The 23,779-nt window shown below is 62.4% G+C and overlaps 1 protein-coding gene across 1 annotated transcript; it reads left to right on the forward strand.

Annotated features, from left to right (window-relative positions):
- The first annotated feature begins 1,169 nt into the window (after positions 1 to 1,169).
- Positions 1,170 to 23,779, forward strand: PLLP (plasmolipin). Its single transcript, XM_008152304.3, has 4 exons — positions 1,170 to 1,389; positions 13,743 to 13,916; positions 21,768 to 21,890; positions 22,676 to 23,779. The coding sequence occupies exons 1-4, from the start codon at positions 1,255 to 1,257 to the stop codon at positions 22,790 to 22,792; spliced, it is 549 nt and encodes a 182-aa protein (XP_008150526.2). The 5' UTR covers positions 1,170 to 1,254; the 3' UTR covers positions 22,793 to 23,779.

A 23,779-nucleotide genomic window follows, 5' to 3' on the forward strand; every position in this document is an offset into this window, starting at 1 on the left:
TTTAGACCTGTGAGAAGGCTGTTCCGTTCTTTTAAGTCACCAAGTTCATGATCATTCGTTCCGGCAGCCACAGGAGACGGAGTAGCCCTTTGTGACCCTGTCCCTGCCCAGGTGTCGCCTCGCACCCTCACTCCCTTTGCCCCAGCCACCAGGGGTCGGCTTTCAGACTGGCCAGTCCTCCCGCCTCAGGGCTTTGCACCTCCCAGGGTCCCCCCCAGACCTCCCCAAGGCAGGTCCTCACTTCTGAGTCCCTCTCCGCACACACGTCACCTTCCCTGAGGGGTCTCCTCGGACCACTCTACCTAAAAATTGCCTCCTGGTCATCTCGTCACATCCCCCGTTTGTCAGATCTGAGGTTTCTCATTTCTCTCCAGTTTACTGACCACCCTACAGGAAGGCCGGTCCGCCTTGATCCTTGCTCTGTCTCCAGGGCCCTGCATGCAGTAGGCGCTTAGCAAACATTGGTTGGTGAATAAAACGAGTCACCTGTGCAAGCCTCTAAGGCTGTGTGTGTGTGTGTGTGTGTGTGTGTGTGTGTGAGGGCGCGGGTGGGGTGATGAAACCTTAACCCCAACACCATCTCCCACCTTCTCAGGGACACCGCCCCACCGCGGGCCAGGCCAGGGCGGCCTTTATTCTGCACAGCGGCTCGTGCGGCGGCTCCTTTCACATCCCTCACAGCCGGGACCGGAGGCTGAGACCCAGGTCACTGCTCAGCGTGCTCCTAAGTCACAGGCACCCAGTTCACAGACCCTCCCCTGCCGGCGCTCGGTCTCCCTCTCCGGGGTGCTGACCCCGCTTTAAGGGAAGAGAAAGGGGCTCCGGGGCTGGCCCTAGAGGCACCCGGAGGGCGCGGTCGCCGTTCCCGCCCAGGAGGGCTCGGAGCGCGGCGCCCAGTCCCGGCAGGCGGCCTCCCGGGAGGAACCCTTTCCCGGCTGCGGCCTCCGTCTCCCCGTCCGCAAAGGGGAACCTCGCGACTTCGCGCGTCTGCAGGCGGGACCCGCGGGCGGCGAGCGAAGGGTTAAGGGGCGGGGCCGGGCGGGGCGGGGCGGGGCGGGGCGGGGCGGGGCGGGGCGGGCGGCGAGCGAAGGGTTAAGGGGCGGGGCCGGGCGGGGCCGGGCGGGGCGGGGCGGGCGGCTCCGGGTCCCTCCTGCTGCGCCGCGCGTAGCGCCGGGAGCGGCGGCGGAGCGGGTCCCCGGGAGGAGCAGCGCGGGAGCCGGTACCACCGCGGGAGGGGCGGCGAGCGGAGCCGCGATGGCCGAGTTCCCGTCCAAAGTGAGCACGCGGACCAGCAGCCCCGCGCAGGGCGCCGGCGCCCCGGTCTCCGCGCTGCGCCCGGACCCGGGCTTCGTGCGCTCCGTCGTCGGGGCGCTCATGCTGCTGCAGCTGGTGAGCGCGCCGGGGCCCCCCCCCCCAGCGCCTCAGACCCCCCAAACCGGGCCCACACGCGAGCGCCCTGGGACCCTCCCCTCGAGAGTCCCCGCTGCCGTCCCCGCGCGCCCGTGTCCAGAGGCCGCTGACGCCCCATCACCCCAGGTGCCCCCAGGGCCCCCCAGACGCGCTCACAGAAGCCACGGTCCCCGCGTACGACTCGGTCTGCCTTTGCCGGGACAGGGCCCGGCCCCCGGGGCCCCGGCCAGCTCTGTCCGCGGGCCGCACCCCGGAGCACCCCGTTCCAGCACTTGAACTTCGGCACGGCCCTGGGGGCGCCCCGGGAGCGGCCGTCTGGCCTGGCTGGGGGAGCCGCCGGGTTCCAGCCGGTTTGGCGGCCTCGCGGACCGGGGCGCCGCGCCCAGCGCCGGGGTGACTGCGGGGAGCCGGGGCCGAGACTCCTGCGCCTTCCAGCCTCGGACGCCCCGGCTGCCCCCCCCTCCAGCCGCGGGCCGGGCGTCTCCAGGGGAGTTCGGGGACCGGAGGTGGCCGCCCCCGCGCCCCCGCCGCCGGTCCCAGCAGGTTGCCAGGCTCAGGCTGGAGGAGGGTCCTCCGCACAGACCTCCCGCCCGGCGCCCCTCCGCCTCCTCGGTCAGTGCGGTCTCCGTGTCCCAGCCCCTCAGCCCCTCGGGGTGGGCCCCCTGCTCCCGGCCTCGGCTGCTCCTGGAGGGGGGGAAACTGGCTTCTCCGTCCCCACCCCCGGAAAAGTGTGGAAGTGGAATCTCGGGAAGCGCAGCGCAGAAATCTACATTTTTAATTCCTCCGCAGGAGTTGCTCTGGGGAAGGGTGGGGTGGGGACTCCTCTGGTCTGGAGCCGGGCTGTGGGCGAGGCTCCGGTGGCTGTGGAGCAGGGCTTCCCTGAAGCCTGAGGCCTGGGCGGGGACGGGGCTCAAAGGGCGGGGTGCCCCCTGAGCCGAGGTGTGGGGACCCGAAAGCAGAAAGGGAGTGGGGAGAGTAGCCTTGTAGGTGGCCGGTGCCGGGCGGGCTCAGGAGCGGTGGGACCGGAGGGGATCGCAGTGGGGCTGAGGTGAGAGCGGACGGTGGGCCCCTAGGGTTGGCTGGGGTAGCCGGGACCTAAGCATCCCTCCTTTTGCACGAGAACAGTGAGGCTGGAGTACGGGGAACTGGAGGAATCTGGACTGAGAAGAGCATCCCGGTGCCCGGGAAACCGGACCACCAGTGGGTGCAGGCGGCCTGTCACTACTGGAGCCAGCTAGGCAGAGACGGGGTTGAATCCAGTAATGCCGGCAGTATGGGAGAGCCAGGTCACCCCCGAAAATCTGCTCTGCACCCCGCCCCCCATAAACCAGCAGCTAGGCCAAAGATTACATGGGGAGGGAAGTAAGCAGAAGGACCCCTTCCAAGGTGGGCTCCCAGGTCCCAGGGGCGCACAACCTCCAGCCAGGTTAGCATGTCCTTTCTTTAATCAGGACCGGGCGGTCACAGTTAACAGCATGATTTCTTGTAACTAGCTAGTCCTCAATATTCTATTTCTGCCCCGAACACCTACAAGCACCTTGTGGCTTCCTCCAGAGGAGGCCTGTGTCTCTGTCTTGGCTGCCGTGGCCGGGGGCGGGGGGGCCCTGTGGGCTCACAGACCAGTCTTGAACATTTGGGTCCCATCACACAGATGTGGACACTGAGGTCTGGATAGAACGCAGTCCTGTAGTGGAGATCGGCACTTAGGTCTCGGGACTCCCAGGGCCTGGGTGTGACTGGGGTGCCTTTTGGGGTGCAGAGGATGAGGGTCTCCCATCAGAGTTCTGAAGATCTCCTTTTAGTGCCTTCACCAATCAGCTTGTGGGAGAACCTGCTTCCTGAGCTGTTTCTCTGGCAACGGACAGTTCCATTGGGTCTGAGGCTGGGGGGGGGGGGGGGGCAAGATCTCCCAGCCCTCCTTCCTAGGGGAGGTAAGCCCTGACTTTTCTGGCCTGTGCCCTGAGGATCACAATCAGCTATTTTCCCACCAGGCACAGGGTCTGGTGCTGTTGAAGGGAGGGCTGCCTGGAGGAGGTGGGAAATGGGAAGATGAGAGTGATTCTCCATTTCCCGGGATTGGGTGAAGGGGCCCAGGTGTGTGTTGGGAGGAGAGGGGTGGGGTGGGCGCAGGAGATAGGCTTTTCGTCTGGTATGAAATGTGTCCTAAAGAACCACCCTCAGTGTTCACTGATTTATCAACCCTCCCTCCTTATCTAGTTCCAAAACGAACGTTAGTCCCAAAGAGATCATTGTGCCAGCGATTTGCAGCAAGTTTAAGGCTCTTATTCTTTGTTGAGCTTCCTAGCGGCCTGGGCAAAAGGGGAAGCAGTGAATTTACGCAGATAGCGTCTTGGAAAAGGAAGCAGGCGCGTTGGATCTAGAGACAACTCTTTGGATGATAAAAACCTGGAGGTTTGATGCTGCAGATTTTTGTGTGGCTAGAAGGTGTAAGAATGTCGTGGAAGATCATGTTAATTTGTGCTTATGGCTGATCCCAAAGCCTTTATAGAATAAGCATAAAGTGGATGCCGTTGCGTGACCATATGTTTATTATTTTTTAAATCCTCCCCAAGTCTTGGGAAGAAAGTGGATGGGCAACAGGCTCAGAGAGGGTGGAGAACTTGGGTGGTGGGGTAAAGTGGCAGGGCTGGGATTTGCACTCAGATCCAGAAATTCAAAGCCTGGCTTTAGCTCTGCTTCCTGTTTAGTGTGTTGTTTTTTGTTGGGGGATGGGTGTTCCTATGCTTTGGAGGAGAAGGGGAGGGACTTCAGGAAGGGAGACTCTTTCGGGAGCCAGGGCCACAAAGGGAAGGCTCCCTGACAGAAGTGCGCGCTAATGGGTGTAGTAAAATGGGAGGAGGAGGCGGTGCTAAGGAGGGTCAGAACAGACCATAGCTCATGCCAGGGCATCCTTGAGGCCCAAGATGTAGGAGCCGTGTGAATGTCCTGTGGCAACAGCCCCATTGAGCTTGGCACCTTCCGTCCTTCCTCTTGTCCTACCTCTTGGGAAACCAGTTTGCAGGTGAATCAACAGGTCAGAAGCCTCACCTGCATTCGATCACAATGACCCAGCATCCAGTGCGGGTGATGCTGGGAGTATTGGTGGGAGCACAGCCCTTGGTTCAAATCCTGCCTCTGTCCCTTCCCGGCCGAGTGATCTTGGGTAAGTTCCCTGAGTTCCCTGAGCCTCAGTTTTCTTGTCTGTGAAATGGTGACTGTGGGATTGCGAGGGCTGTAGAGGACAGTGCCTGCCAGGAGCTTGTCGCGGAGTATATTGGGATGGAGGGCACCTAGGGTTCACCGTGTCAGAATCCTAGGGCTCTCACGCTTGCTCCCAGAGGTCCCTTGGTGCATGCTCAACATGAGCTTGCATGCTTCCAGAGACAGGGAGCTCAGTCCCTCTCAGTGCGGCCTGCTCCATCGTGGGCACTTGGGAGTGTTAGGAAGTTCTTCCTCCTTGATCCTGGCTCTGCCTTCGGCCCCAGCAGGCAGGCCAGCTCCTCTCCAGGTGCGGGGCAGGCAGGGCCTGAAGGTCAGCTGGCCTCCAAGAAGAGGCTGAGGTTGTTCAGGTCTGAGAGGTGTGAGCAGAGGCTGGTTGCGTTGGGAATGCAGTGTTGGGGTTCCCGGGCTTTCCTTGGCTCTGAGATTTGTGGGTTCGGTGTCCTTGGCGCTGCATTCCAGGCCCTGCAAGCTCAGGGGCTTCCCCCAACACAGAGCAAACCATGCTTGGCATTGTTAGCTCCGCCCACCTCCCCGCGTGTGGCTGGGAGGGTGTTGGCTTATTTCGAATTAATTTATAATTATGTTATAAATACACGAACACACCCTCCTTAAAAAGAAAGCCTACTGCAGACAAGGCGAAAGTTATTCTTGGCTCTCCCCCCCCCTCCCCAAGGGAACCAGGGTCTGGGGTGTCGCAGGTCTTTCCCGTGCGTGTAAAGAAACACGGACGGCTTTGTTCTGTGCCAGTCGGGCTCCTGCTGTACAGCTGCCTCCCCCGTTTCTAACTCTTTCAGGGCACCCCATAGCGTCACGTAGCCGCCTCCCTTTTAGCCATTTCTCTGTTGAGGGACCTAAATAACAAATGGTTTGGAAAAGTGATGGACAAAAGCAAAACATTCAAACAGTACCAAGGGTGGTCCATGGAAATGCGGTCTTTCTTGTCCCTCCCTGACCGGCCTGCGAGGCAGCCACCAATATGTGTGCGGGGTTCCAGGGCAGTTGGTACATATTTCTACACAGAACCGCACCCCCACTTAACAGAGCCGATGGGGCCTGGGACCTGTGCCCAGCCGAGCTCCCCCTCCCCCTCCCCGTCCCCGTCCCAGGCGGTACACCCAGTGTTCTGTGCCAGTGCCCATCGCGCCCGTGCGTCCTTTTCTCTAACCCTTTATTTACTTACTTCCTTTAATAAGTGATGTATTTACAGCGCTCCGGAGTCCAGTGGAGTGGGGGAGCGCAGTGAAAAATCTCCATCCCTTTGGTTAGAGTGGGCCCCTTGTTTTTAAGGAGATCTACGCAAATGTGGCTGTAGATGCCTACCTCTCCCCACTTTACCCCAGGGATATAGTCCACACACACACACACACACACACACACACACACAGACACACACACACACACAGAGACACACACACACAGACACACACACACACACAGACACACACACACAGACACAGACACACACTCACACACACAGAGACACACACACACAGACACACACACACATACACACACACACACACGTCCTTCTGCACCCTTTTCCCTGGAAAATGTGCCTTGGCGGCCCTTTGGTCCCGGTGTGGACTGGGGGCTTGTGTAAGGGTCTCGTTGTGCAGCTGAGGTGTGAATTGCCGGGCCCGCCCCCCTCGATGATAGACACTTGGGCTTCCCTCTTGCTGTCCTGCTGTTGCCCACCCTGCTGTCCCAGCACCAAGTGCATCTGTGCCCCACGTTTCCAGAAGGGGGACTGCTGGGTTGGGGGTTGGTGTGTGTTTGTGATTTTTTAAAAAAAAATATTTTTGTTGATTTCAGAGAGGAAGGGAGAGGGAGAGACATCAATGATGAGAGTCATTGATTAGTTGCCTCCTGCACACCCCCTACTGGGGATCGAGCCCGAAACCCAGGCATGTGACCTGACCAGAATCGAACCTGGGACCCTTCAGTCCGCAGGTCAACGCTCTATCCATGAGCCACACTGGCCAGGGCTGTGCTCATGATTTTGACAGAGACTGCCAAATGTCCCCTGTAGAGGTCACACCCGTCCCCCCCACACACACCCGTGTGCCTCCCGGTACAGCGCCTGTCCTACAGCCCCCGCCAGGGTGAATTAGCCCACCTCTCACGTGCCCCAGCCTGATGGGCGAAACGGCGGGTCGGGTTAGCATGATTCTGTAGTCTTATGAGTGAGGTTGACCTTTTGAAATATGTTTTAAGAGCCATTTGTATTTCCTTGTCTGTATTTCTTCCCCATCCGACCCACCGAGTTGTGGGGCCCTCTGTTACCCATTGCTACAAGTGCCACAAGATTTGCAGATGATTTCACTAGTTGTTTTTTTTATTTTGCTCGTGGTGTTTTGTTTTGTTTTCGCCTCACACTTTTGCTTTTATGTTGTTGAATTTCTTTTGTTTTTTTTTGGCTTCTGGCAATTGGTTCCCAGTTAGGACTTTCTAAAGGCAATAAAGCAATTCTGTGTAGAACTTGAAAATGTCACATCCTGAGAGTCGGCTTTAACACCTTCCCACCCCACCTCCCCCTTTTTAAGAGGGAGCTGGGCCCTGGCAGGCAACTGTATCTGTCTAGGATATACTAACGTTGTTATACATTGTACTTAATTTTATAGTCAGCTTTTATTATGATAGATAATGCAGGTTTCCCACTTTTTTGTGATTTAAAAGTCATATATATTACAGATTTCAAAAATAAATAAAATAGTTTAGCAAAAAATCTTTAAGCACATGAAAATTGAGTAAAAAAAATAGTTCATGGAGTTTGTAGGGACCCAAACAGCCAGGCAGGTGCCACCTGAAGGTCCCTCAGGCCCAGAGAGGGGAAGGCACTTTCCCAGGATCACACAGCAGCAAGCAGTAGTGTTACTGGCTGGGTGACCTTGGCTGTTTGCTTCCTCCTCTGTAAGTGGGGAGAGGACAAGGCCATGGCAGGGCCGGGGGCGGGGGGGGGGGGGGGGGGAGCTGTCCACGGTGGACAGTCGCTGTTCTGTGCACGTGGCAAGGCCAGGTGTTGGCCACTGCTTGTCAGCTGCTGAGTTGTTTGTGGTGGGATTCAGTGAGGACCAGGTCCCCATGTCCTGCTCACACATGGTCTGGGAAGCTGCAGGGGTCCTGCCCTGGTCCCCGTGGCTAATGGGAACCTGAGGGGGGTAGGGGTGAGGTCAGAGGGGAGGGGGGCCTGTTTTTCTTGGCAGCCCGGTGAGCTCCAACCTGGATACTAACAGGTCCTTTGTTGTTGGGCTGGGTTGGACCCTCCTGTTTGCCCAAAGGGGAGGGGCCGGGTGGCACCTCAGGGTCTCACGGAGAGGTCAGGGCAGGAAGGCAGGGGCCAAAGGTCAGGTTCTGCGAATTGAAAAACCCTCAGTCTGAAACCCGTGCCTGGGGAACAGCAGGTAGTGCGATAGGGGCCGTTGTTGGACAGCCCTGAAGGTGACCGTGTCATCGCTCCCTGTGACGGCCTGGGCCGAGCTCCCTGCGGCGCCTGGGCGCCTGGCACGGACGGGAGGGCTCCGGCGTTTGTTCAGTGACTGGAGGGCTGGGTTCGGTGGCTCATGCCCCCTTTGCAGCTAAGGAAAGCGAGGCTTAGGGCGCTGCCTGCCGCCCCGGGCTGGCGCCAGCCCTGCGGGTTGTGAAGCTGCTCTGTCCCCCGCACCGCCGTGGCTCTCGCCGTGGCTCTCGCCGTGGCTCTCGGATGCCCAGAGTGCAGATGCTCAGAGTGAGCGCGGGAATTCCGAGCGGCCTCCCCCACGCCTGACAGGGGTGGGGTGGCTTGTGGGGTTGTGGCCAGCCCGGGGGCCTGGAGCCTCTGTCCCCTGCGCCTTTGTCTCCTGTGGCACAATAGGTGGCTTTTTGTCCCCATAAAGTCCCTTTCACTCCAGGGAGAAGGGCCAGGGCGGGGGTGGAGGCTGGGCCTGGCCAGGCCAAGTTCTGAGTGTCCTCAGATGCCCAGATGTGTCCCTGCGAGGGGGAACCCTGGGACAAGGTTCCCCTCATGGGCCTCAGTTTCCCGGACGGTGCAGTTGCCGGGGGGAGGGAGTCCTGGGGGATGCTGGGTGGCCCCTGCCCCTGCACTTGTCTAAAACATTTGGTTTCCTTTTCGATGTTTAAAAAGCTGAAGATTTGTCCTGGCCAGTTTGCTCAGTGGTTAGAATGTCCACCCGTGGACCTAAGGGTGATTTCTGGTCTCGAGTCCAGGCATGAGCAGGAGACAACCAATGTGTGTCTCTCTCACTCTCCTCTCTCTCTCTCTCTCTCCCTCTCTCTCTCTCTCTCTCTCTCTCTCTCTCTCTCTTTCCACCAACCCCCATCCTTCCTTTCCATTCTCTCTCAAAAGCAATGGAAAAAAAATCCTCATATGAGGATTAACAACAACAACAAAAAGCAGAAGACTTTTAGAAATTCAGATTCCAATGTCTTTTGAAAAATAGAAGTTCTGGCTGCCTCAGGCCTGCCTTCCCTCAGACACCAGCACACAGACCCCCCCCCCCCCCCTGGAGCCCCTTAGTCAGTTCTCTGACCTGCCTGCCCCAGTGCTGGCCTCCAGGCTGGGGCGCTGTCCCGCCCGGGTGTACTCTCTCTCCCTAACGCCCCGACGGTCTAACAGCCCCACGGCCGCTCATGCCCACTACAGCTTGGAACTGTCCTGCACAGCACCCCCTCCCCAACCTCCTCACATGTCAGATGATGAAACAGAACAGAAAGGTTAGGTGATTCCCCCAGTGCCACACAGCGAATCTGCAAGGGTCTGACCCAGCCCAGGGAGTGGGGAGGATTAAAGGCAGACTTGGGGTGACCCTCTTTGGGCAAGAGAGAAATTAGCTTAGCCCTCGTGGGGTTGATGGGAGAGCGGGCTTTGGGTCATCCTGGAGGAGGCCTGTGTAGAGGGGTGTCAGGCCTCAGACTGAGGGGAGCCTTGGAGAACATTATACAGAGGGGAAGACTGAGGTCCCATTGTACAGAGGGGAAGACTGAGGTCTGAAGGTATAGAGTGTTCTCTCAGGGACCTCAGCCTATGAGGAGCAGGCGTGCAGCTCCAGGAGGCGCCTGGGCCTCCCCCTTCGGCTGAGCCCGTCTCTGACAGGTGGGTGGGGCCACATTGGCACAAGGCCCTTATCTGCCAGGCACCGGGCCTGGTGCTTCAGTTTAGATACGTTCATTATCTCGCCGGGCCTCACACCCCTGGGAACTGCACACACTATTAAGACCCAAGGTCTCCAGGCACAGAGAATGGACTGGAAAACCCACATTGACACTTCTTAGCGTGGCAATGATGGTAGAACAGGAATTGAGTGTTAAGTCTACGTTGGGTGCTGGTCTCAGTACCTTATAGGCAGGTGGGCAAAAGTATGTTTACAGTTGCCCTGTGAGATTCTTTTGGGTTATTAAAGCTCTTGTAATAATCCAACCTGCATGTCTTTTTCCATATGAACAACCGTAAGCCTGCTTTTGCCCACCTGCTGTAGACTTCTCCGTCGACATCTCAGAACTAACCCGGAGGTAGGCACACTTGGAAGAATAGGACACGGGGGCACGGAGAGGTCCAGCAACTTGCCCGAAGCCATGCAGCGCGGAAGGTGGCAGCATCGGAGCTTGAACCCAGAGAGGTAATAGGCCAAGCACCGATGCCAGCGTCCCACATTCAATCAGGTCAGGACGCCGCCCGCAGGCTCAGAGAGCAGCCCAGAGAGATGTGTTATTTCCTAGCGCTGCCGTGACAAACGTTCCCCTCTCCGGTGGCTTAAAGCCACAGACACGATCCTCTCGCCGCTCTGGAGGCTGGAAGTCCACACTCAGGGTGTTGGCCAGGGCGGTCCCTTCCGGAGGCTCTGAAGGAGAGCCTGACCCAGGCCTCCCAGCTGTGGTTGCCGGCCGCCCTTGGTGCTCCTTGGTTTGGAGACACCTCTCTCCGGTCTCCGCCTCCGTCCTCACATGGCGTTCTGTCTCTGCGTCCAGCTTCCCTCCTGGAAGGACACCAGTCCCTGGACGAGGGCCCACCCGAACCTCGGAACGCCTCTTGGTCTGGCATTGGTGACGGATCTCTCTCTTCTTTGCAGGCGACTCTAACAAAAATATCTGTTATCCACTTGCTTAGAAATTCTTTGGGAGGTGCAAAGGTCCTGGGCACACGTGAATGTGCCTTTTTTTTTTTTTTTTGGACAGTTCTCATTTAAAGAGAAAATTCCTAACCTGAAATCTTTAGGTTTTTAGAAAAAAAAAAGGGAGGGGGGAGCTGCACCTTTAAGATTTCCAGAGAGTTCTCCGTATCTCAGCACTTGGCTGAGGAGGTGCCGGGGCCTCAGAGTTTAGGGTTAGGGCAGGAGGTTTGGTGTGTGTGTGTGAGAGTGTGTGTGTGTGTGAGTGTATGTGTGTATGTGTGTGTGTGTGTATGTGTGTCTGTGTGTGTGTATGTGTGTGTATGTGTGTGTGTGTATGTGTGTGTGTATGTGTGTGCGTATGTGTGTGTGTGTGTGTGTGTATACGTATGTGTGTGTGTGTGTATGTGTGTGTGTATGTGTGTGTATGTGTGTGAGTGTGTGTGTGTATGTGTGTGTGTGTGTGAGTGTGTATGTGTGTGTGTATACATGTGTGTGCGTATGGGTGTGTGTGTGTGTGTGTGTATACATGTGTGTGCGTATGGGTGTGTATGTGTGTGTGTGAGTGTGTATGTGTGTGTGTGTGTGTATGTGTGTGTGTGTTTGTGTATGTGTGTGAGTGTGTATGTGTGTATGTGTGTGTATATACATGTGTGTGCGTATGGGTGTGTGTGTATGTGTGTGTGCGTGTGTATGTGTGTGTGTGCATGTGTGTGTGAGTGTGTGTGACAGTAAGACTCGAAGGTGTGTGTGTGTGATGGCGGTGTAGGCAGCAGGAACATCACCGGGTGTAGACCAGTGGGTCAGACCAAACCTGGGTTCAGCAACCTCGGTACGTGGGTTCTGGCTAGAAAAGGATTCAGAGCCAGACCCCAACCTTGAGAGACATCTGTTGGGTACGTCACAGAGTAGAAGAAGCAATGCCTGGAAGAAATGGGCTGAGGAAACAGGTTCCAGAGGTAACGGAAGGGAGCTTGGGAGTGAGGAAGCTGATGGTAACGTGCAGGGTGGGGGGGGGGGGCGGGAAGGCAGTGGGCTCGCTCCCAGGAGGGAGCGTGTGCTGGGTGCTCCGTCCTAAGGGGTTTAAGGGCGGAGGTTTTAGGGAGGTCCCAGGGGAAGATGTCAGCGCAGATGCAGCGGCTTGCCAGGTGTGTCCGTTCCGGTGTGGTCTCCACTGAGTGGCCAGCACCAGGCCAGGGGTCATTATCCGATGCAGCTGGTCCCGAGGCTGGTTTTGTTGCCTCTCTGGGCCCGGAGCTGAAATCCAACTGAGGCCTCGATGTTATCTGCACAGAGGAAAGGTCAGGGGTCCGAGTCGCATGACCAGCCATCTGCTAGGGGAGGAAAGGTCACCCTGGGGTGAGGTCCCACCTACCATTGATTGTCCTTTGCTGGGCACCTGGGGCTTTTCACCCTGGTGACCTGTACGCGGCCCATGGTCCGTGCTCTGCTCATGTCTGTCTAACTGCCTACAGCATGGAGGGGCAGGTGAACATGTAGGCCAGGGACGGGGCCAGGTGTAAAGGCGGAATGCTGCTCCTCCCGTCCCCTCCCCCACCCTCCTCCGCCCTTGCTCAGGTGTCTGCTTCCCACTGAGATCCGTCCTGGCCTCTTATCCAAAACTGCAACTGACCCTCTCAGCTGGGGTTCTCCCCTAGCCCTTACCCCGGACCCCCCACATCTCACTGGGTCTTGGGTGCTTAGCGGCTCCCTCGGTGAGAGCAGGGCTTTTGTCTGCTTCAGTCCGAGCCGCGGCTGCTCCTCAGGGGCCTGTGGGTCGGGGCAGAGGGGCCGGGCAGCCCTGGAGGCAGGTGGCAGGTGGGGGCCATCCCTCTTCCTCTGAACAGTGGGGTTTACTGTTTTCTGACAAGGCTCTGGTCCCTTCTCCCGCTAGAGTATGGGTCCCCAGTAGGGCCACCCAGGCCAGCAGAGGTGTCAGCAAATGTGGGGGTGCCCTGTCCTGAGGGGGGTGTCCTGGCGCCCTGGGTGGGGGTGCTCCCTTCGGATGCTTGGGGCTGTGAGGGAGGAGGTGGGGGTGGCAGGGAACCAGTCCGTCTGGTTCGGATGGAGGAATGGACCTTCCTTGTTCTGGGGCAGAAACCGAGGCGGCGCCCTGGGCCTGGGCCAGGGCGGCGGGGCCTGAAGGAACAGGAGAGATTCCCGCAGCTTATCCAGCAGCTCCATCGCCCGGAGGCTGCAGTGTCCTCGTTTGCACACGTCACCAAGGAGCTCTCAGGGGCCCGGTTCCAGAGGAGGACGGGTCTGGGTTCAAATCCTGCCCTTTGCCCACGGGTGCCCCCGATAACCAGGGCGCGTTTCCCTCTGTTCCTGTTGGGGGATGGGATAATAGAGACTCACTGATGAGAGGGTTGCAGGGGCCTCCCCTGAGCTCCCTGCCTTAGAGCAGACAGGCCCTTTGCTGTTCCCCCAGGGGCCCCAGCAGGGCTGTGTCGGGTCCCTGGGCCTGGAGGGCTGGGGATAATTAGACAAGCACGTCCTTGGGAGATCCGGGTCCTTCACGCAGCTCTAAGACGCAGGTGTGGTCCGCACGCTCATTTGGCAGAGGAGGCGGCCAAAGCACAGAGCTGGCAGATGTGCCCGCACGCAGCTGGCGGGGAGGGACGTTTCAAACCAGCCAGTCTCTCTGGGGTCCGTGCTGTTAGCCCCTTGGGGGCGCGTCAGCTTGGTCTCTGAGACGTCATCCTGCTCTCGGGGAGCTCACAGTCCGGGGAAAGAAACAATTTCTGTCCTGGGGGGTGGGACCCCAGAGTTCTGGGACCCTGTGTGGAGGAGGGGGCCCTGAGCAGGGAACATTCAGCTGAGACGGAAAGGGGGGGACCTTACCAGGCAAGGGCTGGGGGTGCAGGGGGTGCGGGAGGAGCCGGTAAATATTTCTTGACTAAATGGAAATGTGACAGAGCCCGCCAGCATCAGGCCCCGGGGCCCTGGCCTGTGGCCCCAGCCCGAGTGCTGGGCGCTCTGCGAGACTCGGCCCTCTCCTCCCTCCAGGGGCTGGGGCTGCTGGTGTGGGCGCTGATCGCCGACACCCCGTACCACCTGTACCCGGCCTACGGCTGGGTGATGTTCGTCGCCGTCTTCCTCTGGCTGGTGACAATCGTCCTCTTCGTCCTCTACCTGTTTCAGCTGCACATGAAGTGGTACATGGTGCCCTGGCCGCTGGTGGTGAGTCTGGGCGGGGCTCCGGGCGGAGCTGTGGGTGTGACCTCCCCTAGATGAGAGGGGCAGCCCGCAGAGCTGGGGGCGGGGTGGGTGGCTTGGTGGCCAGCTTTCCTGGGCACTGGGAGCGGAGCCCGGAAGGACACGGGCCTGGCTTTCTCCGGGGAAGGGAGTCAGGTCAGGGGCTGTTGGCTGGAGAGACCAGAGGCCATTTGGAGTCTTAAATATATTTTTTCTTTTGGGGGCAGTCGGAGTTTGAGCCTGTGTGGCAGAGGCTCTCTGGAGGCTGGTCTTTCTTCCTGCCAGGCTGCGCTGTGTGTGCGGGCGGTGTGTGCGGGGAGGTGTGTGCGGGGAGGTGTGTGCGGGGAGGTGTGTGCGGGGCGGTGTGTGCGGGGAGGTGTGTGCGGGCGGTGTGTGCGGGGAGGTGTGTGTGCGGGGAGGTGTGTGCGGGGCGGTGTGTGCGGGCGGTGTGTGCGGGGAGGTGTGTGCGGGGCGGTGTGTGCGGGGAGGTGTGTGCGGGGAGGTGTGTGTGCGGGGAGGTGTGTGCGGGGCGGTGTGTGCGGGCGGTGTGTGCGGGGAGGTGTGTGCGGGGAGGTGTGTGCGGGCGGTGTGTGCGGGCGGTGTGTGCGGGGAGGTGTGTGCGGGGCGGTGTGTGCGGGGAGGTGTGTGCGGGGAGGTGTGTGCGGGGAGGTGTGTGTGCGGGGAGGTGTGTGCGGGCGGTGTGTGCGGGGAGGTGTGTGTGCGGGGAGGTGTGTGCGGGGAGGTGTGTGCGGGGCGGTGTGTGTGCGGGGAGGTGTGTGCGGGCGGTGTGTGCGGGGAGGTGTGTGTGCGGGGAGGTGTGTGCGGGGCGGTGTGTGCGGGGCGGTGTGTGCGGGGAGGTGTGTGCGGGGAGGTGTGTGTGCGGGGAGGTGTGTGCGGGCGGTGTGTGCGGGGAGGTGTGTGTGCGGGGAGGTGTGTGCGGGGGGGTGTGTGCGGGGAGGTGTGTGCGGGGAGGTGTGTGCGGGGAGGTGTGTGCGGGCGGTGTGTGCGGGCGGTGTGTGCGGGGCGGTGTGTGCGGGGAGGTGTGTGCGGGGAGGTGTGTGTGCGGGGAGGTGTGTGTGGGGGAGGTGTGTGCGGGCGGTGTGTGCGGGGAGGTGTGTGTGCGGGGAGGTGTGTGCGGGGAGGTGTGTGCGGGGCGGTGTGTGTGCGGGGAGGTGTGTGCGGGCGGTGTGTGCGGGGAGGTGTGTGTGCGGGGAGGTGTGTGCGGGCGGTGTGTGCGGGGCGGTGTGTGCGGGGAGGTGTGTGCGCGGGGAGGTGTGTGCGCGGGGAGGTGTGTGCGCGGGGAGGTGTGTGCGGGGAGGTGTGTGTGGGGGAGGTGTGTGTGGGGAGGTGTGTGCGGGGAGGTGTGTGTGCGGGGAGGTGTGTGCGGGAGGTGTGTGCGGGGAGGTGTGTGCGGGGAGGTGTGTGCGGGAGGTGTGTGCGGGGAGGTGTGTGCGGGGCGGTGTGTGCGGGGAGGTGTGTGCGGGCGGTGTGTGCGGGAGGTGTGTGCGGGGAGGTGTGTGCGGGGAGGTGTGTGCGGGGCGGTGTGTGCGGGCGGTGTGTGCGGGAGGTGTGTGCGGGGAGGTGTGTGCGGGGAGGTGTGTGCGGGAGGTGTGTGCGGGGAGGTGTGTGCGGGGAGGTGTGTGCGGGCGGTGTGTGCGGGGAGGTGTGTGCGGGCGGTGTGTGCGGGAGGTGTGTGCGGGAGGTGTGTGCGGGGAGGTGTGTGCGGGCGGTGTGTGCGGGGAGGTGTGTGCGGGCGGTGTGTGCGGGGAGGTGTGTGCGGGGAGGTGTGTGCGGGGAGGTGTGTGCGGGAGGTGTGTGCGGGGAGGTGTGTGCGGGCGGTGTGTGCGGGGAGGTGTGTGCGGGCGGTGTGTGCGGGGAGGTGTGTGCGGGGAGGTGTGTGCGGGGCGGTGTGTGCGGGCGGTGTGTGCGGGAGGTGTGTGCGGGAGGTGTGTGCGGGGAGGTGTGTGCGGGCGGTGTGTGCGGGCGGTGTGTGCGGGAGGTGTGTGCGGGAGGTGTGTGCGGGGAGGTGTGTGCGGGGAGGTGTGTGCGGGCGGTGTGTGCGGGCGGTGTGTGCGGGGAGGTGTGTGTGCGGGGAGGTGTGTGTGCGGGGAGGTGTGTGCGGGCGGTGTGTGCGGGGAGGTGTGTGCGGGCGGTGTGTGCGGGGCGGTGTGTGCGGGCGGTGTGTGCGGGGAGGTGTGTGCGGGGAGGTGTGTGCGGGGCGGTGTGTGCGGGGCGGTGTGTGCGGGGAGGTGTGTGCGGGGAGGTGTGTGCGGGGCGGTGTGTGCGGGCGGTGTGTGCGGGGAGGTGTGTGCGGGGAGGTGTGTGCGGGGAGGTGTGTGCGGGGAGGTGTGTGTGCGGGGAGGTGTGTGCGGGGCGGTGTGTGTGCGGGGAGGTGTGTGCGGGCGGTGTGTGCGGGGAGGTGTGTGCGGGGAGGTGTGTGCGCGGGGAGGTGTGTGCGGGGAGGTGTGTGCGGGCGGTGTGTGCGGGGAGGTGTGTGCGGGGAGGTGTGTGTGCGGGGAGGTGTGTGCGGGGCGGTGTGTGCGGGGAGGTGTGTGCGGGGAGGTGTGTGGGGGGAGGTGTGTGTGCGGGGAGGTGTGTGCGGGGCGGTGTGTGTGCGGGGAGGTGTGTGCGGGCGGTGTGTGCGGGGAGGTGTGTGCGGGGAGGTGTGTGCGGGGCGGTGTGTGCGGGGCGGTGTGTGCGGGCGGTGTGTGCGGGGAGGTGTGTGCGGGGAGGTGTGTGCGGGGAGGTGTGTGCGGGGAGGTGTGTGCGGGGAGGTGTGTGCGGGAGGTGTGTGCGGGGAGGTGTGTGCGGGCGGTGTGTGCGGGGAGGTGTGTGTGCGGGGAGGTGTGTGCGGGGAGGTGTGTGCGGGGAGGTGTGTGCGGGCGGTGTGTGCGGGGAGGTGTGTGCGGGGAGGTGTGTGCGGGGAGGTGTGTGCGGGGAGGTGTGTGTGCGGGGAGGTGTGTGCGGGGAGGTGTGTGCGGGGAGGTGTGTGCGCGGGGAGGTGTGTGCGGGGCGGTGTGTGCGGGCGGTGTGTGCGGGGCGGTGTGTGCGGGGCGGTGTGTGCGGGCGGTGTGTGCGGGCGGTGTGTGCGGGGCGGTGTGTGTGCGGGGAGGTGTGTGCGGGGAGGTGTGTGCGGGGAGGTGTGTGCGGGCGGTGTGTGCGGGGAGGTGTGTGCGGGAGGTGTGTGCGGGCGGTGTGTGCGGGGAGGTGTGTGCGGGGAGGTGTGTGCGGGGAGGTGTGTGCGGGCGGTGTGTGCGGGCGGTGTGTGCGGGGAGGTGTGTGCGGGGAGGTGTGTGCGGGCGGTGTGTGCGGGGAGGTGTGTGCGGGGAGGTGTGTGCGGGGAGGTGTGTGCGGGGAGGTGTGTGCGGGCGGTGTGTGCGGGGAGGTGTGTGCGGGAGGTGTGTGCGGGGAGGTGTGTGCGGGGCGGTGTGTGCGGGCGGTGTGTGCGGGGAGGTGTGTGCGGGGAGGTGTGTGCGGGCGGTGTGTGCGGGGAGGTGTGTGCGGGGAGGTGTGTGCGGGGAGGTGTGTGTGCGGGGAGGTGTGTGCGGGGAGGTGTGTGCGGGGAGGTGTGTGCGGGCGGTGTGTGCGGGGAGGTGTGTGCGGGGAGGTGTGTGCGGGGAGGTGTGTGCGGGGAGGTGTGTGTGCGGGGAGGTGTGTGCGGGGAGGTGTGTGCGGGGCGGTGTGTGCGGGGAGGTGTGTGCGGGGAGGTGTGTGCGGGGAGGTGTGTGCGGGGAGGTGTGTGCGGGAGGTGTGTGCGGGGAGGTGTGTGCGGGGAGGTGTGTGCGGGGAGGGTGTGTGCGGGGCGGTGTGTGCGGGCGGTGTGTGCGGGGAGGTGTGTGCGGGCGGTGTGTGCGGGGAGGTGTGTGCGGGGAGGTGTGTGTGCGGGGAGGTGTGTGTGCGGGGAGGTGTGTGCGGGGAGGTGTGTGCGGGGCGGTGTGTGCGGGGCGGTGTGTGTGCGGGCGGTGTGTGCGGGGAGGGGCGTGTGCGGGGAGGTGTGTGCGGGGAGGTGTGTGCGGGCGGTGTGTGCGGGCGGTGTGTGCGGGGAGGTGTGTGCGGGGAGGTGTGTGCGGGGAGGTGTGTGCGGGGCGGTGTGTGCGGGCGGTGTGTGCGGGGAGGCGTGTGCGGGGAGGCGTGTGTGCGGGGAGGTGTGTGCGGGGGGGTGTGTGCGGGGAGGTGTGTGCGGGGCGGTGTGTGTGCGGGGAGGTGTGTGCGGGGAGGTGTGTGCGGGGAGGCGTGTGTGCGGGGAGGTGTGTGCGGGGAGGTGTGTGCGGGGAGGTGTGTGCGGGCGGTGTGTGCGGGGAGGTGTGTGCGGGGAGGTGTGTGCGGGGAGGTGTGTGCGGGAGGTGTGTGCGGGGAGGTGTGTGCGGGGAGGTGTGTGCGGGGAGGTGTGTGCGGGGAGGTGTGTGTGCGGGGAGGTGTGTGCGGGGCGGTGTGTGCGGGCGGTGTGTGCGGGGGGTGTGTGCGGGGAGGTGTGTGTGCGGGGAGGTGTGTGCGGGGAGGTGTGTGCGGGGAGGTGTGTGCGGGCGGTGTGTGCGGGGAGGTGTGTGCGGGCGGTGTGTGCGGGGAGGTGTGTGCGGGGAGGTGTGTGCGGGGAGGTGTGTGCGGGGAGGTGTGTGCGGGCGGTGTGTGCGGGGAGGTGTGTGCGGGAGGTGTGTGCGGGGAGGTGTGTGCGGGGAGGTGTGTGCGGGGAGGTGTGTGCGGGGCGGTGTGTGCGGGGCGGTGTGTGCGGGGAGGTGTGTGCGGGCGGTGTGTGCGGGCGGTGTGTGCGGGGAGGTGTGTGCGGGGAGGTGTGTGCGGGGAGGTGTGTGCGGGGAGGTGTGTGTGCGGGGAGGTGTGTGCGGGCGGTGTGTGCGGGGAGGTGTGTGCGGGGAGGTGTGTGCGGGGAGGTGTGTGTGCGGGGAGGTGTGTGCGGGGAGGTGTGTGCGGGGAGGTGTGTGCGGGGAGGTGTGTGCGGGGCGGTGTGTGCGGGCAGTGTGTGCGGGGAGGTGTGTGCGGGGAGGTGTGTGCGGGCGGTGTGTGCGGGGAGGTGTGTGCGGGGAGGTGTGTGCGGGCGGTGTGTGCGGGCGGTGTGTGCGGGGAGGTGTGTGCGGGGAGGTGTGTGCGGGGAGGTGTGTGCGGGGAGGTGTGTGTGCGGGGAGGTGTGTGCGGGGAGGTGTGTGCGGGCGGTGTGTGCGGGGAGGTGTGTGCGGGGAGGTGTGTGCGGGGAGGTGTGTGCGGGGAGGTGTGTGTGCGGGCGGTGTGTGCGGGGAGGTGTGTGCGGGGAGGTGTGTGCGGGAGGTGTGTGCGGGGAGGTGTGTGCGGGCGGTGTGTGCGGGGAGGTGTGTGCGGGGCGGTGTGTGCGGGGAGGTGTGTGCGGGCGGTGTGTGCGGGCGGTGTGTGCGGGGAGGTGTGTGCGGGGAGGTGTGTGCGGGGAGGTGTGTGCGGGGAGGTGTGTGTGCGGGGAGGTGTGTGCGGGCTGTGTGTGCGGGGAGGTGTGTGCGGGGAGGTGTGTGCGGGGAGGTGTGTGTGCGGGGAGGTGTGTGCGGGGAGGTGTGTGCGGGGAGGTGTGTGCGGGGAGGTGTGTGCGGGGCGGTGTGTGTGCGGGCAGTGTGTGCGGGGAGGTGTGTGCGGGGAGGTGTGTGCGGGCGGTGTGTGCGGGGAGGTGTGTGCGGGGAGGTGTGTGCGGGGAGGTGTGTGCGGGCGGTGTGTGCGGGCGGTGTGTGCGGGGAGGTGTGTGCGGGGAGGTGTGTGCGGGGAGGTGTGTGTGCGGGGAGGTGTGTGCGGGGAGGTGTGTGCGGGCGGTGTGTGCGGGGAGGTGTGTGCGGGGAGGTGTGTGCGGGGAGGTGTGTGCGGGGAGGTGTGTGTGCGGGCGGTGTGTGCGGGGAGGTGTGTGCGGGGAGGTGTGTGCGGGGAGGTGTGTGCGGGGAGGTGTGTGCGGGCGGTGTGTGCGGGGAGGTGTGTGCGGGGAGGTGTGTGCGGGGAGGTGTGTGCGGGGCGGTGTGTGCGGGGAGGTGTGTGCGGGGCGGTGTGTGCGGGGAGGTGTGTGCGGGGAGGTGTGTGCGGGGAGGTGTGTGCGGGGGGGTGTGTGCGGGGCGGTGTGTGTGCGGGGCGGTGTGTGCGGGGAGGTGTGTGCGGGGAGGTGTGTGCGGGGAGGTGTGTGCGGGGCGGTGTGTGCGGGGAGGTGTGTGCGGGGCGGTGTGTGCGGGCGGTGTGTACGGGCGGTGTGTGCGGGCAGTGTGTGCGGGGAGGTGTGTGTGCGGGGAGGTGTGTGCGGGAGGTGTGTGCGGGCGGTGTGTGCGGGCGGTGTGTGCGGGGAGGTGTGTGCGGGGAGGTGTGTGCGGGGAGGTGTGTGTGCGGGGAGGTGTGTGTGCGGGGAGGTGTGTGTGCGGGGAGGTGTGTGCGGGCGGTGTGTGCGGGCGGTGTGTGCGGGGAGGTGTGTGCGGGCGGTGTGTGCGGGCGGTGTGTGCGGGCGGTGTGTGCGGGCGGTGTGTGCGGGGAGGTGTGTGCGCGGGGCGGTGTGTGCGGGGCGGTGTGTGCGGGCGGTGTGTGCGGGGAGGTGTGTGCAGGAGGCGCTTGTGTCCACCCGCTGCCTCCGGGAGGGTGGAGCCCGGGTTTGCCAGGTCAGTCTCCAGGACGGAGCGAGCACAGGACGTGCGGGGCCAGAGGCAGAGACAGCGCCGGGTTTCGGACCCGGAAAAGCCCTGCAGCTGGGATCGGAGGGCCCAGCGAGCAGAGAGCAGAGAGAGGCACGTGACTGTAAGACAAGCAGGCCTGGGACTAGGCAGCTTTGTTTGCAATTCAATGACTTTTTAAAGCGAGGAAACGTGAGTCATCCTCAAGACAGACCGGGTTTGTTGGATCTTGACATCACTGGCAGGAGCCAGGCAGCGTGTGCAGCAGGAGCCGGGCTCGCAGGGGAGGTCCCGGGGCGAGGAGGGGTCCGCCCCGCCCCCCAGGGCTCTGGAGATGGAGGGCCCAACTGCCCCCAGCCTCAGCGGTTGACAGCGGCTCCTTTCCGGGCCCTGAAGGCTAGGCCATCTCTCACACTCCCAGGCCTCTTCCCGGAGGGCTGGGTGGGATTGCCGAGTTGGGGTTTTTCTGGGATTTTACCGGGCAGGCAATGGTGGGTTAGGAGTGGGTTCTGGAGAGCCCGGTACCCACCGGCCCACAGGGACCCCCTCTACTCGGTTCCAGCTGCTGTTAGGGGAAGCCGGCCGCTTGGTGCCAGACCTGGTATTTTACGATTGAAAGATTTTATGGCATCTTCAGGTTTTCATATGGAATCTAATTTTATAATGTTGGTAATTTAATAGATAAACTGTGGGATGAACCAAGCATGTCTGAGGGAGGCAGTTCGCAGTCTGTTAAGACCGTTACCGGCTCCGGGGCCCCGGGTTGGAGAAAAGGCACTGGGCCTGGCCATCAGCTCAGGTCCTCCCTGCCAGTCTGGCTCCGGATCCTGCCTTGAGCCTAAAATGTGGCCAGAAGGGGAACACATTCCTCCCACTTGGGGCAGAGAGGGATGTGGAACCCCCCTCCCCCCACCCCCAGGCCTGCAGTGGGAAGGGGTCGGGGAGGGGGTCAAGAGTCTGTAGCTGATTGGTGCGCTCAGTGACAGGCTGTGTTCGGCCTCTTGCCATAGGGAATGGGTTTTGCCCGCTGGGCATGTCGCTGCCTCTGACCAGCTCCCGAAGCCTTGATGTTTGTGCTCCGCTCAGATGGGCTCTGGCCTGTGAGGCCCGGGTGTCTCCACCCGCTCCTCAGTGCCCGCTCCTCAGTGCCCGTCCGTGCGGGCTGCTCAGGGGCGCCGGTTTCGGAGGTCTCCCGTCTTCAGCCAGTTCTCTCCTCCGCCCCCAGCTGATGGTGTTTAACATGGGTGCCACCGTTCTCTACATCACCGCCTTCATCACCTGCTCCGCTTCGGTCGAGCAGACGTCCCTGAAGGGCACCCGGCCGTACAACCAGCGTGCAGCTGCCTCCGTGAGTACGGCTCCCTGGGCCTCAGCCGTGACCGGGGATTGGCCAGAGCGAGGGCTGTGCCCTGGGCCCCTCTGCTCCCTGGTCTGAGGCCAGGCACCTGCCACCTCCCGAGTTCTCGTCCTAACTCAGCAGGTCTCAGGGCAGCCGAGCTTTCGGTCCCCCCCTAACAGAAAGGCCCGAAGGAGCACTAGGCTTGGGAGATACCTGTGGTGAACAGAAGTTTGGGTTAACCTTTGAACTTGGCTGTCAATCAGTTGCAACTCACTAAGGATTGTAGGCCCCCCCTGCCCCCCCAAAGAACTTTGAAAAGTATCGCCCCATCCTTACTTGAAAAGGGCAGATGCTAAGACCTTTCAGTTTAGACCATTTGGGGGGTTCACAGGCTCTCCCATGAACGGATTCCAGAAGATTCCTAGGGTAGCTTTGGAATGTTGCCTTTTAAAAACTAGATCACTCATGTCTAAAGTAGCTCCTGGCCTCAATCACGCTTGTTAGCATGTTGTCCAGCTGCCTATCACACGCCTGTCTGCATGGTTAAGGGTTCCCCCCACTGGGATGTAATGTCAGCACCATCAGCCCCCCCCCCAACAATTAGGTGTTCGATGAGTGTGTGGCTCAGTGGGAGTGGGTGTGGCTGCCAGAGCAACTGGTCCAGGTTAATGGAGCCCTGGGTCCCACTGTGCCTGCCCCAGGCTGCCCACTTCCTGCCAGTGTCACTGTCACCGCACCCTCCCCACGGCCACGCTGCAGACGACTCAGCCGAGGTGTGTCCTCTCCTCTTTCAGTTCTTCGCGTGCTTAGTGATGATCGCCTATGGACTGAGCGCTTTCTTCAGCTTCCAGGCCTGGCGAGGAGTAGGCAGCAATGCGGCCACCAGTCAGATGGCTGGCGGCTATGCCTAAACCGCCTGACCAAGGCCCACCGTGGGGCTGAAGGCTGCAGCCGGGTCATGCAGGGTGGCCCCGCGGTCAGCCCAGAAGGGACTACACTTGCTCCCGTCTGACGGACAGACGTGGGCTCACCCAACACTCCTACGGAATCGGGATCCTTCCGGCGCGGCCCCCTTACTCAGCAGCAGGTGACGGGGGACTCCAGCATCCGAGGGGGCCGCCTCCTCACCAGCACTAAGCACACTAACAGGGACTCCAGACCTGCAGCCCCGCCTACCATAGTGAGCCTAACAAGCAACACGCATTCATCATCAGTCTGTCCAGGAGCACTGAGCAAGCTCATGAAACCGTTCTGGGTCCTTAAAACACATTCCGACACGGCCCTCCCCCAAACCAACATGTCACTGGAGACTCTCTGACATCAGGCTCCTCCTTCCCTGTATTTCACTCTTACGGTTTTTTGTTTTTTTTAAGAGACTTTTAATTTTTTTTGTTAATCCTCACCCGCGGTTTTTCCCATTGATTTTTTAGAGAGTGGGATAGGGAGAAAGAGAAACATCAGTGTCAAAGAAATACATTGATTGGTTGCCTCCTGAACACGACCAGGGCCCAGGCCAGGGAGGAGCCTGCAGCCATGGTACGTGCCCTTGACTGGAATCGAATCCGGGACCCTTGATCCACAGGCCGACGAGCCACTGAGCCACACCAGCCAGGGCACTGTGGTTATTTAGAGCAGACTGGCCTCAAGCAGCTTCCCAGCGAGGAACGCCCGTCTCAAAGGCTTCCCTCCCCTCCCAAGCCCCGCTCTCTAACAGCCTGACTGGGGAAAGCGCCGCCCACACGGCTGCTTCCCTGACCCCGCCGATCGGACCCTTGGGACATGGAGGCAGGGCAGCAAGGCCTTGCCTGGTGAGTTGTCATGTGCTTGGTGGTGACTTTGTTGTTTTCATTTTTTTTGTTTGATTTTTTACAAAAATAAAGACGGAAGAACTTGTCTGA

The sequence above is a fragment of the Eptesicus fuscus genome, chromosome 21, assembly GCF_027574615.1.
Source record: "Eptesicus fuscus isolate TK198812 chromosome 21, DD_ASM_mEF_20220401, whole genome shotgun sequence".
NCBI lineage: Eukaryota > Metazoa > Chordata > Mammalia > Chiroptera > Vespertilionidae > Eptesicus > Eptesicus fuscus.